At 37.0% G+C, this 15,740-nt stretch overlaps 1 protein-coding gene across 1 annotated transcript in view; it reads right to left on the bottom strand.

Annotated features, from left to right (window-relative positions):
* Window positions 1-2,127: 2,127 nt before the first annotated feature.
* The window catches only part of BCL2 (BCL2 apoptosis regulator), a 238,090-nt gene continuing 224,477 nt past the window's right edge, over window positions 2,128-15,740 (bottom strand). Inside the window, exon 3 of the mRNA XM_073678669.1 lies at window positions 2,128-13,825. Within this exon, the coding sequence (XP_073534770.1) occupies window positions 13,691-13,825 (135 nt within the window). The 3' untranslated portion in view covers window positions 2,128-13,690. The remainder of the gene's footprint in view (window positions 13,826-15,740) is intronic.

The following is a 15,740-nucleotide window of genomic DNA, read 5'->3' on the forward strand; positions in this document are numbered from 1 at the left end:
GAGAGTAAATCTGTGGAACTGGTTACACCTCTAATATAGTTCCTTTAAACTTAGGAACATAGCGGGCTACAGAAACATAATGCTATGGACCACCACTTCAATTTCCACTAAGTGGTTTTAGTCCAAATCAAAAAATGGCTGTCATAGAATGTTTCCATAAATATACAATAAAGCATTTAAACAGACAGTTAAGCATTAAAGCTCTCCTACACCCATACCATTAACTCAGAGATGGGTGAGGAAAAGAAGATAGATCAATTGTATTATAGAGTCTGGATGTGACATAGAAAAATTGGTGAATTATTAATACATGGAACAATCTCACCGTTATGATGTCAATATCATCGCTGATGACTCATGTCTGTGCAGTCTTAGGGCAAACTCTTTGGATGTGGCATTAACCAGTCGAGTGCAAGACTCCATTCATCTGGCAAAACAAATTTCAAACCAACAGGGTAAGGAGTGCCCTGCACAGACATGAGTCATCAGCGATGATATTGACATCATAACGGTGAGATTGTTCCATGTATTAATAATTCACCAATTTTTCTATGTCACATCCAGACTCTATAATACAATTGATCTATCTTCTTTTCCTCACCCATCTCTGAGTTAATGGTATGGGTGTAGGAGAGCTTTAATGCTTAACTGTCTGTTTAAATGCTTTATTGTATATTTATGGAAACATTTATTGTATGACAGCCATTTTTTGATTTGGACTAAAACCACTTAGTGGAAATTGAAGTGGTGGTCCATAGCATTATGTAATGTCATCGACCTAATGGAAATGAGAAGAATTATCTGGGTAGAAAGGCAAAATGAGCACTTGTAAGTACACAGTGCTATATAATATGATGACTGCAATATATTAAGAGGATAAAAACTTTGATGGGATTCTTATTTAAGTGGGCACAAATTCTCTGTTGATAGATGGGCAAGAAATCTACTTGCAAAACAGGCCTTTAGAATCAGTTTTTGAAGTGTACAGCAAAATTGTGTGTATTAACTCTTAACTGTTTTTGCTCCATAGTTTTCTAGTGTGCAAATCCTGCTTTCAATCATTAATCTAATCCTTTCAGTTATTTGTTATACTATCGAAGTACAGGGAGTTCCTAAAGTCTGGACACATAGGCAAAAATACATATTTTCAAGAAATGAAATGTATTAACAACATTTTATTCAATTAGAATATTAAATAACTTCTTCAATTGGATTTCCATAGTTTGCGATGCAAAGTTTGATGCACATTGCGAAATTTTATTATAGTTAAATTATTATTAAAAATTATAATTAGTGAGAATTCCTATGTGTCCGGACTTTAGGGACACCCTGTATTTAGGCTACGTTCACATTTACATGTGGACATTCAGTTTGGATGCTCCATTTTTAGGAACAGAAAAACAATGTCCAAATGCATCAGTTGCATAACCGATGCAAACAGAAACAGGGAGTATTCATTGATTAAAGAAGCACTCTCACAAAAGGATGTATTCCCTAAACCACTCTAAATGTATCTCTAATGTAGTTTTAGTGCATTAATATACTAACTTCTTGCCATTTTCCAAAGTTTACAGCTCCACTCCGGTACTGTTCCTTCTCACATGAATGCAGACTTGCAGGATCACACTGGAGTTTGTGTGTGAATTGGAAGCTGCTTTTACAACGTAAGTCTATGGAGCAACATAACTGCCATGTTGGTCCTCCTGTGAATGAAACGGTGGTCAATCGTGTGCACTGGTGCTACATTCATTCATCCTTATGGGAGTGCCGAAGACCAGTTGAGGCGGTCCCATTATAGGGGATAACTTTCACACCTGAGAAAATGCCTTTAAGGAGCCAATATGAGTTCAGTTTTGTGTCCAATTTTAGAATAGAAAAAAATTATGCATCAGCTATGCAATGAATCCATTTTAGGCATCAATTCCTAAAAAAAAAGTGGAACAGACAAACAGCATGTCCAAACATAAGTGTGAAAGTAGAGGGCTCGTCCCCTGAACTACTATTCTTGAGAAAGAACAAGAAAATCAGTCCTATGCCCATGATAACGCGTTACATGAAAACATTAGGAATGTTTGGTTAACACTGCAATCTTTCTGAAAAGATATAAAGAAATGTCACACTCCGCGATGTGATCAAACACAATTTTAATGAAATATTTCTCACTTTTAAACTGACAGTGTACTCAAAACAAAATCTACATATTGCTACTTAAAAGTCGCAAAGCTCATAATGTCATCCATTTATATAAAGCAAAATCTGGCTTTACACTTAAGATGCAAACAAAAGCTACATTGCACAAACATTACCAAAAATATAAATATGTACACACAAATAGAGATACAAGTGATAATACAATGTTACAGTATGTTAGTGACGACAATACAATATACCATGACCACAGATCTGGTTACTTCGCATACACTTGAACCTGCATATTCCTTCCCCTGTAAAGTGTGACAGTTTTATTCCTTTCTTTAAGACTGTTCATGTAAGGCACACAACCTAATAAAGGCACTGGCTTTGAAAGGGGAGTGGGATATTTATTTAGTTCTCCACCTGCTTTATAGTTTGCATTGCAAATGTTATCCTTTTAACTTATAATCATCATGGCTAAAATTAAATGTGATCTTACTCCCCCCCCCCCCCTGCAAACATACAGCCAGTTCCGCTGTCATGAACATATTAAAGAGGGGTACTCAACATAGGGGACAATGAAGCAGAAAGGCAAATCATGCAACTGATGTTACTTTGTAACAATGGTATGGGTTGTGTTCACATTGCTTAGATCATAATGAACAGTATTTCTGCACAGGCTGAAACATGCACAAGCTCTGGAGGGAAATCACCTGGACAGTGGCTCGTATGTATTCCTGGTTAAAACATAACAGGAATAACACACACACACAAGAAAGATTCAATGTGAATACTGGGAAGTGCTGAATGTTCAAGCATTTGGGTTAAATATAGAAATTATTATATACTTATTTGCCTATTCGGAAGATGCACAATAACTAGTGGAGAGAGAGTCTAAAATTATAACATACCGATCTAAAGTATAGGAAACAGTGGTTGCAGCACTGTCCTCGCCTGTCTGCTGCCCCTGCTATCAGCATTCTCGGGATGCAGACAGCGGTGAATGCATTGGTGGAGGACGGCGCCGCCAGTTCCTTCTTCCACCAATCAGTGTACACGACTGAGACAGCTGATGCATCAGCTGTGCAGAGAGTCAGTACACCTGAGGCAGGAGTAGAGCACGGGTGGAACGGGAGTGAAGTGAGAATGTGCTATTTTTTTTCATAGGTGTATGGGATGTTTGCATATACAGTTATATGAAAAAGTTTGGGCACCCCTATTAATCTTAAGCTTAATGTTTTATAAAAATTGGTGTTTTTGTTTCTGCCTTGAAATGAGGTTTATTGTACTAACAGAAAATGTGCAATCTGCATTCAAACAAAATTTGACAGGTGCATAAGTATGGGTACCCTTATCATTTTCTTGTTTTAAATACTCCTACCTACTTTTTACTGACTTACTAAAGCACTTTTTTGGGTTTTGTAACCTCATTGAGCTTTGAACTTCAGAGCTAGGTGTATGCAATCATGAGAAAAGCTACTTAAAGTGGCCACTTGCAAGTTGTTCTCCTGTTTGAATCTCCTCTGAAGAGTGGCAGCATGGGCTCCTCAAAACAACTGTCAAATGATCTGAAAACAAAAATTATTCAACATAGTTGTTCAGGGGAAGGATACAAAAAGCTGTCTCAGAGATTTAACCTGTCAGTTTCCACTGTGAGGAACATAGTAAGGAAATGGAAGAACACAGGGACAGTTCTGGTTAAGGCCAGAAGTGGCAGGCCAAGAAAAACATCAGAAAGGCAGAGAAGAAGAATGGTGAGATCAGTCAAGGACAATCCTCAGACCACCTCCTGAGAGCTGCAGCATCAACTTGCTGCAGATGGTGTCATCGGTCAACTATACAACGCACTTTGCACAAGGAGAAGCTGTATGGGAGAGTGATGCGAAAGAAGCCATTTCTGCAAGCACGCCACAAACAGAGTCGGCTGAGGTATGCAAAAGCACATTTGGAGAAGCCAATTTCTTTTTGGAAGAAGGTCCTGTGGACTGATGAGACCAAGATTGAGTTGTTTGGTCATACAAAAAGGCGTTATGCATGGCGGCAAAAAAACACAGCATTCCAAGAAAAACACTTGCTACCCACAGTAAAATTTGGTGGAGGTTCCATCATGCTTTGGGGCTGTGTGGCCAATGCCGGCACCGGGAATCTTGTTAAAGTTGAGGGATGCATGGATTCCACTCAGTATCCGCAGATTCTTGACAATAATGTTCAAGAATCAGTGATAAAGTTGAAGTTACGCAGGGGATGGATCTTTCAGCAAGACAATGATCCAAAACATCGCTCCAAATCTACTCAGGCATTCATGCAGAGGAACAATTACAATGTTCTGGAAAAGGCCATCCCAGTCCCCAGACCTGAATATCATTGAACATCTGTGGGATCATTTGAAGAGGGCTGTCCATGCTCGGCGACCATCAAACTTAACTGAACTGGAATTGTTTTGTAAAGAGGAATGGTCAAAAATACCTTCATCCAGGATCCAGGAACTCATTAAAAGCTACAGGAAGCGACTAGAGGCTGTTATTTTTGCAAAAGGAGGATGTACTAAATATTAATGTCACTTTTCTGGTGAGGTGCCCATACTTATGAAACTGTCAAATTTTGTTTGAATGCAGATTGCACATTTTCTGTTAGTACAATAAACCTCATTTCAAGGCAGAAACATTACTGTGTCCAACAGCTATTACATATATCAAACTGAAATAGCTGTGGCAAAAACACCAATTTTTATAAAACCATAAGCTTAAGATTAATAGGGGTGCCCAAACTTTTTCATATAACTGTATATATGGGGCTATGTGGGGGCTCATACTGTATATGGAAGGCTATGTGGGGGCTCAAACTCTTTATAGGAAGCTATATGTGGGCTCACTGTATTTAGGGGCTATGTGATGGCTCATTGTACATAGAGGCCATGTGGGGGCTCACACTATATAGAGGGGTCATATGGGGGCTCACTGTATACAGGGGGCTATGTGGGGATTCACACTGTATACAAGGGGCTATGTGGGCGCTCAAATTGTATCTGCAGGGGCTATGTGGGGGCTCATACTGTATATAAAGAGGCTATGTGGGGGCTCACTGTATTCGGGGGCTATATATGGGCTCATATTGTATGTAGGGGGCTGTTTGTGCACTCATATAGCATATAGAGTGGCTGTGTGCAGGTTCATACAGTATATAGGGGGATGTCAGCATACTTATTTCTGCACAATATTAAGTGAAATAATTATTGTACATCAATATTGTAATTAATATGTTAACATTAATACTGAGCAGAATTCATTTCAGGCCATTGATTCGGCCCTCCACAACATGACAGTCTCATGTGGCCCTTGTGAAAATTAATTGCCCACTCCTGCTCTAATGATAAAATGAATAAAATGATTGAACTTGTAACTAAAGAGAGTCAAGTATTGGTGTTATTGGAGCCATTGCTGGGGCTCCTACAGCTGGGACCCCCCATTGTTTCTGAGAATGAGTATTTCAATGTCCTCAATGTGAAAAGAGCACTACTGCTCCATTTACTTCTATGGTACAGAGGGAATTGGCTATGTCTGTCAGTCCAACAGATGTGTATGGACTGATCACTCATGCGCATTATTGCACCATTCCCACAGAAGACTTTGGGACCCTGTTCTTTAGATCATTGGGAGGATCCCAGTAGTCAGAGCACTGAAAATTCTACATTTGGAAAAATTTGGTGAGAAAATGGGTTCAAGGCCAGTTAGTGTTAAATGACAATACCATACTGAGCTGAGTTCTTTCAATTGTTGTCTCTATTTTCAGTTTCAGATTTAAGATGTCCAAATTCAAAGAGATCAATAAAGCATTGATTGATTTTATGAAGTGATCTATTTAACAGGTTTGAAAAGATATAGCCGCTAATTAATACATACTTCGCTATTCGATGGTATGGGGGTCCACCAGAAGAACCATAGGGATAGCATTCCTTTTTACATTTACCCTTAAAAGGGAACTTGTCAGGAGACTCATTTTGCACAAACCACAGGCAGCATGAATTGCAGCCATCTATATTAAGAATATACTTTGAAGATCCAGCCATGACCATAGCTGGAGATGAGACTAGTCCGGCGCCGCCCTTGGCTGGCTTCACTCAGCGCTGCAGCAGATGATTGACAGATCTCTTCCTCAGGTGTGCATAGGAAGATACCGGTCAATCACCTGTGGTGGCGCTGTGAAGAGCCGGACTAGTTTGGTCTTCAGCTCTTGGTCCCTGATGGATCTTGCCAATACACTTTCTCTGAAATGTCGGAGAATTTCAGAGAGTAATATACCTGACTGCAATTGTGCAGCCAGGTTGCAATTCATGCTTCCCACTATTTGAGCAACATGAATTCCCTGACAATTTCCCTTTAAAAGCTTTCATCTGGTGCAAGTTTAGTGCATGTTCAAAAAAACCTGTTATTACTGATAAATAAGACAAGCAAGGTATCACGTTGGGTATGGGTTAGCTCGTTATGTCAGAAGCCTATTGTTGGACTGATCGTTAGAAAGGTTATCCTGGTGGTCTCAGTCTATGCTTTAAAGAATATTCTCCACTTATCAATTAGTCATTTATTGTATGAGGGGAAGTGGACTTGTTTGTACATTTCTGCTTCATTGCCTACAAAATGAAAACAATCATACAATTTCACCATCTCCCAGATTGAGAGCCAGTGTTGGGTGTTAGCGTATGGTAAGATTGGCACGGTGTATACTGGAAATACATCAATGCCACATTAGGCCACCACTGTACCTTTGTCAGTTAAAAATAAAGTTCAATATCATGGTTCATTGACAGAATAGTTTAGATAGCAGGTAGTCTATGACGTATCATTGAAGATACAATGAAAAACATTGCTCACATGATCTAACATGGATATTTTACAAAAACTGTGGACTAATATAATACACTACACACCTTCATAGTTCAAAGCGAGGAAAGGTAAGTGAGTGATTAATAAAAGCAGTAAGTATGGATATAGCCTATTAGACAGTGATAATATCATCATATAATACACATATGTCTTATGACAGGATGAGAAAAAAAAGTCAACCACAATATGTTAATAAATGCAACCGGCCCACACGACGAGGCGTACGGCTGCACAGAAAACATTGCTTGTCCAGGATTAACAGCACACCTGGATATCATTATCTCATTGTACAGTATGAATGCTGAGAGAATGTGATCAGAGAACGTGCTTGTCGGCTGACGTGGCGATGGAGAGAGCCTGGCAGTGTATAATGTCACTTTGATCTTATTCAGTGTTAGAGTGCCAGTTGCGAGAGTCTAATTTCAGCATAAAAATCATATAAATGTTACTAGGTCAGCTTCTATATACCCAACACCTCGCATATGGCTGCCATAGACTCAGGTGACTTGTACGGAGTTATTCCAAAGTGTGTGCATCTGCTCTATGTATGAATCATATATAAGCTGCCAGAAGCTTTTTTTTTTTTTTTTTTTAAATACTGCCTCCATGTTAATGATTATTCCAGAATTATTTCTAGGCAGCTGGCAAGATATTTAACTTTTAAGAAATATAGTGTTAAAAAAAAATCTGTTAGAGAATGACTGGCCAGTCGGCATTCAGTCCATTAACAGACTTACTCAACATAAGCATATTATTTAAACGGAATGGATCATCAGAAAATAACATTGCTTAAATCTGTTTTTTTATTTTAAATGCATTTAAAAAAAAATAGTTTTTTTTATATATATCACAATATGTATTAAAAATAAAAATTAGAAATCTTGAGATTTTTCACCCTGGGCGCTGATAATTTTTTTGTTTCAGGAAACAACAGATGTAAATTGCCACAATGGTCAGACTCCAACCTATCTTTCATATTCAAGTATCTAATGAGCCTATACAAAATTCATTGTGAATGCAGGGGGAGCAGGGTCAGCTGTGACATCGCCTATTGTAATTGGTGGTTCTCCTGTGTTATCAGCTGTATCAGAGGTGTTACCTGTTAGATTCTAATCCTGCCTCTGATAATATGGAGATTGCCAAAAACTGTTCCTGAAAGGACAGGAAGTAGTCAGTCTAAAAAAGCCCCAGTGGCCAATGTGAAAATTGCAAGATTACATTTTTTTTTCTTATATATGCATATATACTGTGATATGGAAAAGAAATAAAATTGCCACATTAAATCAATTTTTTGTGTTACTTGTATTTTTTAAACAATGGTTCATTTTCTGACGAAAGCTTCCCTTTAAATGAGTTTTATAATTTAAATGGCACCTTATACTATTACATAAATACCTGCACAAAAATTTGACTAGTCCTTGCATGCTGCATTTGGACTAGATGACCCCATTACTAATGGTCCATTAGGGCATGTGTACTTAATAAGAGGGTTGCATGAATGGATTAATCTGCATATCACATCTCTAAGGTCTATGGAAATCCATTTGTTTTAATAGTTGAAAACAAGTATAGTCCTTGTTTTTTCCCTTAGCCTTTTATTAATTAATATGTGTATTGTCATTTATGTGATAATCTGGGGGTCAGGGGGGCCACGTAATCAGATATTCATGGATACCCGCTTTAAAAATATTCAATGGAGTGCTGGAAAATGATAGTATGCCATGTATTTATAGCTGATGAAGAAATTGTTACTGAGATAATGACCAGGATAACTCCTGAACAAGATGGCTATCAAGCATGTGTGACAACAAAGTCATATACTTCATATAACCAATACAGACAGCCATATTACACTGTCCTCCAAAAATATACATCATTATAAACTCAAATCATATTGGCAGTTTAGCAGCACAGTTTACTAACTCGTAGCTACATTATATAAAATGTAATAAAATAAAGAATACTCTGATAGTGAAATCACTGAACGATAAATAACTCTTAAGTTAACAGACACTGATGTGAGCGAGCTGTCAAGGTTTCGGTCCCACACAGCCTCAGACGGGGTGTGCCAGCCAAGTGAGAGACAGCTACATGGTTTCTGGTCAGAGTGCATGGTAGCATCAGTGGAAAGAGAGAGAACGTTTGTTTCTCACTGATTTCTTCTAAAAATTGCAACTGAAATTGGCGTAACATGATGAGCATATGAAAGGATAAAAGGAGGAATATGCCACTTCATGTTACCAAAAAGCAGACCATTATGTAATTCTGCTTAAAATCTAGCTTTACAAACAAAAAAAACATAAATGGAAATTTTAATGTTTTCTTACCCTCCTAAACATAACAGCCCAACATCCCAATATTGGATAAGGTAGTTGGTCTGGTCTGTACAGGTATGCAATAGACTTAGGATGGCAGTTGGGTGGACAAAATGTGGCTGCCAAGAACCTCCCTCCCCCCTCCATACCTATTCAGCTTAACCAATTTCTTTTTATGGAAGTAGGATCCAGAGATAAGTGCCAGTGGCTTTTGTCTTTAGACAAATTACGGTGGTTTTCTTGACTTTAACATTGATGACCTATCCTTGGGATAAAGTCAGAAGTCATCAATCAGAAACCCTTTAAGATGAGATCCATGAATAAAACATCTGCAGCCCTACTAACTGCAAAAAGGAACAAGAAGCTGACTTTCCACACAAAATAAGACTTTAAATCCTGATTTAACAGTTCACACAACGCCAATGCGCTTACAAAATACTCAAATGATCTCACTTTTTTATGGCACCTTTATGGGTTATGCAGCCAGATAACCATGGCACACCTCAACAGCTTGCCCTCCAGCCAATAACAAGTGAAGTGGATGGAGATGAACCACTAGATATTCTTTCATACCAACACAGTCAATGGGTTGATACTCAATGGCACAGTTGGGGGTAAGAATCAGTGTGTGGGTTGTGGTTACATTTCAGGTGCATACTCAGATCTCTCGATATGTAAGACCTGTAGAAAACTACAATCAAAATGATTACTATCTTTTCTGTCTTCCACCTAACAATAAAAACTAAAAACACATTGACCTGAACCAACAGTATTTATACATTTTCATACCTTCTCAACACACCACGTTCATTACAATCTAGAAACTTAAAAAAATCAAAAAGTTACAATTAAAAAAACAAACAAATGTAATATACATAATAAACTGATGGAACAATTCAAAGCAATATAAAACGCTGAGATGCACACTGGTAGGAAGCAGCATTTCTTCTACACGGCTAAAACAAGGTCCATTACATTTCTAGTTTGTTATACTTACAATGCCAACACCATTACAACATTAGTACATGCTTGTTAGGGGCTGTGTGGTACATAAAGTTATAGTGCTCTCTTCACTACTGCATGCCAACGTTTCTCTTCTATCAGAACCTTGGGAACATTGCAACTTTTGGCTACTACATAGTACAGAGGTTGCATGCACAAACATTGAATCAACAGCCCCATTCTTACCTGTTGTTACCGTTAGTATAACATAAAGATACGACAACGAAACTTTTAGAGGTGTTTGGTCATGCACACGTAAATCTGCACGGATCTATTATTCAACCAGATAGATCACACAACATCTTTTTAGAATGAACCATTGGCGGTTAACAAGTTCTTCGTAGTACACAGAAAAGAACACAATCTAGGTAACCGGCAGCTACTGGTTTACCTAGTATTAGGAGTAACAAGAAATTAAATATACATAGTTAACCTATCCAAGTACATATTTTAGTTACTCGTCCTTATTGCTTTGTTTTCAGTTTTTTGGTTAATTCTCTCTTGCAGGTGAATACATTCTATTCGTATAAGAGATGGAATTAGGCTTAAAATATAGTAATATCATTACTGTGAGTGCTAACGTCAACGTTTGACTTCAGGATTCAATAAATGAAAGCTATTTAGACCCTACTACTAAGAAGGTCACAACTAAAGACATATAACAAAAATATGTTTCTTTTCTTAAAAAAATATATATGTATACTAGTTTTGGAAATAAAAAATAGTATGCTTCAGAGTAAAATAAGTAAGGGCTTCTATTAGGACAAGACTCTAAAAAGGACATGATATTCATAGACTCAATCGTTGTCTCTAAATTGTAAGGGTCACTGTATAGAGACAACTATTGTCTACAAATCTAGTCTGTCCCATTGCACAATTGTTTCTCTACAAGTTACAAATATCAGAACAAAAGAAAAGACAGTACAGCAAATGTAACAGCATTACATTGGGTACAAAGTTTGCAGCGAACCAGTACAACCAGTCAGCAGTAGCATTGACCTGTCTAGTGCAAGTTCGGCAAATAAACCCACCAGGACTAGATCTGATTGGTCGAAATGGTTTAGTTCAACTTTTTCTTCTACATACAATGCCGTTAAATGAGCCATATTATTTCTTCATTAACATTTAAAATTCAGACTTCGTTGTGATCTAGTTCACTTTAATCCTTAGAAACCACATGAATACATACAGTCTACTTTCAAAACCTGTATACCGTATGTGTACTGTGGAGCATAGAATTAAGTTATTTCAAGAAAACTAATGTTCAAGGCTTGCATGCACCGAGATCTATAGGTATAATGCAGAGTACAAGCCTTTAAATGTACTGTACCGTAGTATATAGGAAACATACAAATTGCACTATTAAGCTTCTCGTTAAAGGGGCACTATCATGACTAATATGGGGTTAAGTTAGGTTTCCAAGTCTTTCCTTTGGGGAGGGGATGTTCTCCAATAGGATTCTGAACAAAGAACTACCCTTTTATTATTCCTAAGTTCTTGTGGTGTCTAAATTAGACAACCACTATAAATGGATAATAAAGTAGGAAAGGAATGAGAAAATATATATATTGACTAAATAGGTAGAGTTTGGTCAGAAAGTGAGGCTTACCTTCACTTGCGCATTAAAGCCAGGTTTGGTTAAATCTTAGGTTGGCGAGAAGACAAATAGATGCTTCATGTTTAACATACAGAAAACCTTTTTTTATACAACAGGATATTATTAAAAGAGACAATTATTAAGGTAGTTATTTTTTATTATTTTATATTGGCAGTATGGAGCTCACTAGTTGCTAAAAAGTGTCAAGCAATAAAGCTACATCTTTCCAATATTTTTTTGTTCAATTTTCATCTGAATTTATGTGCAAGTATATAAAGATCTCTAGCTGCTCTGCATTAACCATAATCCATTAAAAGTGAGATACTGAATATCCCAGATCTTGAAGATGCATCTCGACAGTAAAATCCCTACTTGTGCATTGGTAATCAGTGTAAAAATTGATAAGTGCTATATGTTCTAATTAAAAGCGTTAAGAAGATCAGCCATTTACATGTCTTTATGATAATGCCCCTTTAATGCATAAGGTGCAGTTACTGTATGTATAGCTAGCTAGTCTAAGTCAGAACCGTGACACCCGGAGACTACACCTGGGTCTCCACTACAATATATTGCATTTTAGTTGCAACATTCGGTTATTTTAGCAACTTAGAATTGAAAGTAACAGTAGTTCTAACCAAGCAATTATAAAGAGGAAATTAGTCACTTTTATAGCATAAGATAAGCTGAAATGACATTTTATATAAGACAGAGTGAGCGAGGGAGGCTTATTATTGTTTGGTTGCCAGATCAAACGTGGTTAGGCAAAATATAAGTCCCACATAGTATTTCTCACCCTTGCCTGACAGACAAGCAAGAAGGTCACTGACTAATTTTGCCACCCGCTCAGGTGGCCCTCTGGACAGGAAGCATCGGTTAGGTTCTCCGCTAGAGGTGGACACACACTGATTGAGGACATTGGTCTTTCAGGCCTCCAGAATTATAAAGTGATTTCCATATTGTGTTCTTTTAGGCACATGAATCGTAATATCAGACCAACTGGCCAATATCCCTTTCATGTGCTCAACAAGACCCTTGCATGCACGTACATTGAAGATGTGTAAGAAAGCCAGTGACTTACATAGTAATAGTAAAGTACTATCTACCCCCTTGATGGTGCCAGATTTACTCAGAAATTTATTGGAAATGCTAATCAGTTAGGCACATGGTGCTAAGCGATGACCAAGATGGCAGTATATTCTTTTCTAGAGAACCAACCCTGTCCCGAGAGAATACTAAATGAATACTAGGACATAGATGTCATTTCTGATCCTCTCTTCTCAATGATGGCTGCCAAACTCTTTACTACTGGAGGAAATATTAATATATGGAAACTTGGAAGCCACAATTAACTACATAGCTAAATAGAAATACTGGAAAAAAATTTAAAATAAGTTAGATGTGCTAATACAAAATGTAATCATTTAATGGTGGCAAGTCAACCAATAATCAGGCAACCAAACATTATACATGGAGCTGACAATGGGAAAGTGGGAGTTAAAGTAACTGATAAAAGAAATAGGAATAAAAATAAAAAAATCTTAAAGCGCTACATATAATGGTCAGGGTGGTGAGGCATAGCTTGAAATCGAAAGAACTTTAATAAATAAATCTTCTATAAAAAGGAAATCACTCTAGAATAAAGAAATAAACCTCCTTTGGCAGTTATAGCTGATATGACAGTTGGTCCATTAGCCATACAGATCAGTCTCTCTTTTTTTTTTCTCTTGAAGTGATCTTGCCAGATGAAACGCCTTCGAGGATGATCACTTATTTCCCAGGTAGGCTCCTAATGTGATGCAGGCTCCAATTACAGCAATACTTAGGATGGTCTTGATGGAGGGCCACATTGGGTCAAATGGAGGTCGGACACTGTTGCCATATAGTTCAACAAAAGCCTCCTGAAAAAACAAGCAAAAAAACAATTAATTAATACAAAGAAGGATATAAAAGTATTAACTAGTTGACAGCTTTAACCCCTACATCTTAGAATAATAGGAAGTTAATCACTCATTTACACGGTTACCCACATTTAATGCCTTAGGGTATGTGCACACATGTTGTGTTTTGCTGCAGATTTTTATGCAAACTTTCAGCTGAGTCTGGCAGTACCAGCAAAGTCTATGAGAAACCAGAATTCACTGTTCCCACATGTTGCTTTTTGTTTGCTGTGCATTTTCAGTGATTAGAATTAGTGATCAGTGATTAGTGTTTTTTCAGCATTTTTTCAGCGTTTTTTCACCCATAGGAAGTAATGGGGGGATGAAAAAACGCTACAAATACGCAGCAAAAACGCACCTGCGTATTTTGCTGCGTATTTGCAGCGTTTTTGATGGCAAAATAGAATGGGAGTCTTATTTTTCACAGAACTTTATGTAAATAGAGACAGAAGGATAGTGAAAAAAACGCGGCAAATACGCAGCAAAAACACAGCTAATAAACCTGCATTTTTGACGCAGCTAATCTCCTGCCAGAGAAAAGTTATCAGCAGATTTCATGCCGATTTTGGTGCAGAAAACGTGCAGAAAAACCACAACGTGTGTGCACCTACCCTTAAAGTTGATGTCAAAAACATTCTAAATTATAGTTACAGAATCAAGCAACATAAAAAGTCTAGTAACGTTATAAATAAATCCCTTTCAGAAGTAAAATGTCACAGCATTATTTGTTGGATGAATATGTGCATTCTGATAGGTAGGATCTTAATATCTATAACGTAATGGGACAATTATTCCAGATTAAGATAAATGCTGTGTTTACTGACAAATTGTGGACGGTTAGAAGTGCCAACGAACATAACTATGAATTCAGCTCTGGGCTATTAGAATAAGTTCAGAAGTGGTGGAAAAAATCCACCGTAAATGTTATCAGAAATATACAACAAATCCATAGCATAATTTGCATGTAACACATTCAAAGAAAAATCTGCTTTGTGCCTCAAATTAAATATTTCAATTGATTTTTTTTAGCAATTTTGTTTAGTTATGAAATCAAACAAATTTACTAGACTACAAAACAATGGCCAATAACTTACCATACACTAAAGATACCACTGCATTTTACACTTTCATCTAGACTAGAGGAACAGTAAACCATCTATGCAGGCAGTTAACTCATATTTGTAAGTATGAATAGTTAATTCCATCATCAATGAACATTGTATTTATAATTTATATTTATTATAGAATATTTTCAAAAACCAAACTAACCAAAAATAATTGGGCATATAGAAATACTTGATGCACCAAGTGTTGGGCTAATGACACTATAATCGCTTGGCAGGGTAGGAGCTTCTGGTTTAAAATAGATACATAGCAAAGTAGTCACATATGATTTTGCTAATTCAAATAACTTTTTATAAAAGGGTAAGGAGAAAGGTGAAATATAAGTGAATTTAGGAGCCAGGAGAAATAATGGCTCAAAAAAGGTAGAACCTTGTAGGTGATGTGGTATGAGGAAAGCACAGTGTTATTTGTCTTTTCTAGAAGGCAATTTAATGGTTGTAACAGATGTTATTATCACAATGAAAATAATTTCTATCAGTCGTTATTCCCTTCCATTAGACAATCAGCATGAAGCGTTTTATAAAAGTTTAGCGGATTCATCCCCTGGAATAGATTTTTATAAATTTAAATTTACATTTTTTTAAAGCCGATTTTTGTAGAGTAACATAACAAAAGAAATCAACAAAAGAAAAAAAAAAATCACAAGTGTTTGCCAATAACACACTCAATGCACCAAAGGAAGGAGACAGCATTAAAAATTGCTAATTAATAACCGGCAGCTAATATACATCAAAATACTGAAAATGTGTCC

The sequence above is a fragment of the Phyllobates terribilis genome, unplaced genomic scaffold (assembly GCF_046119375.1).
Source record: "Phyllobates terribilis strain yellow unplaced genomic scaffold, ASM4611937v1 Scaffold_4__5_contigs__length_816908805, whole genome shotgun sequence".
NCBI lineage: Eukaryota > Metazoa > Chordata > Amphibia > Anura > Dendrobatidae > Phyllobates > Phyllobates terribilis.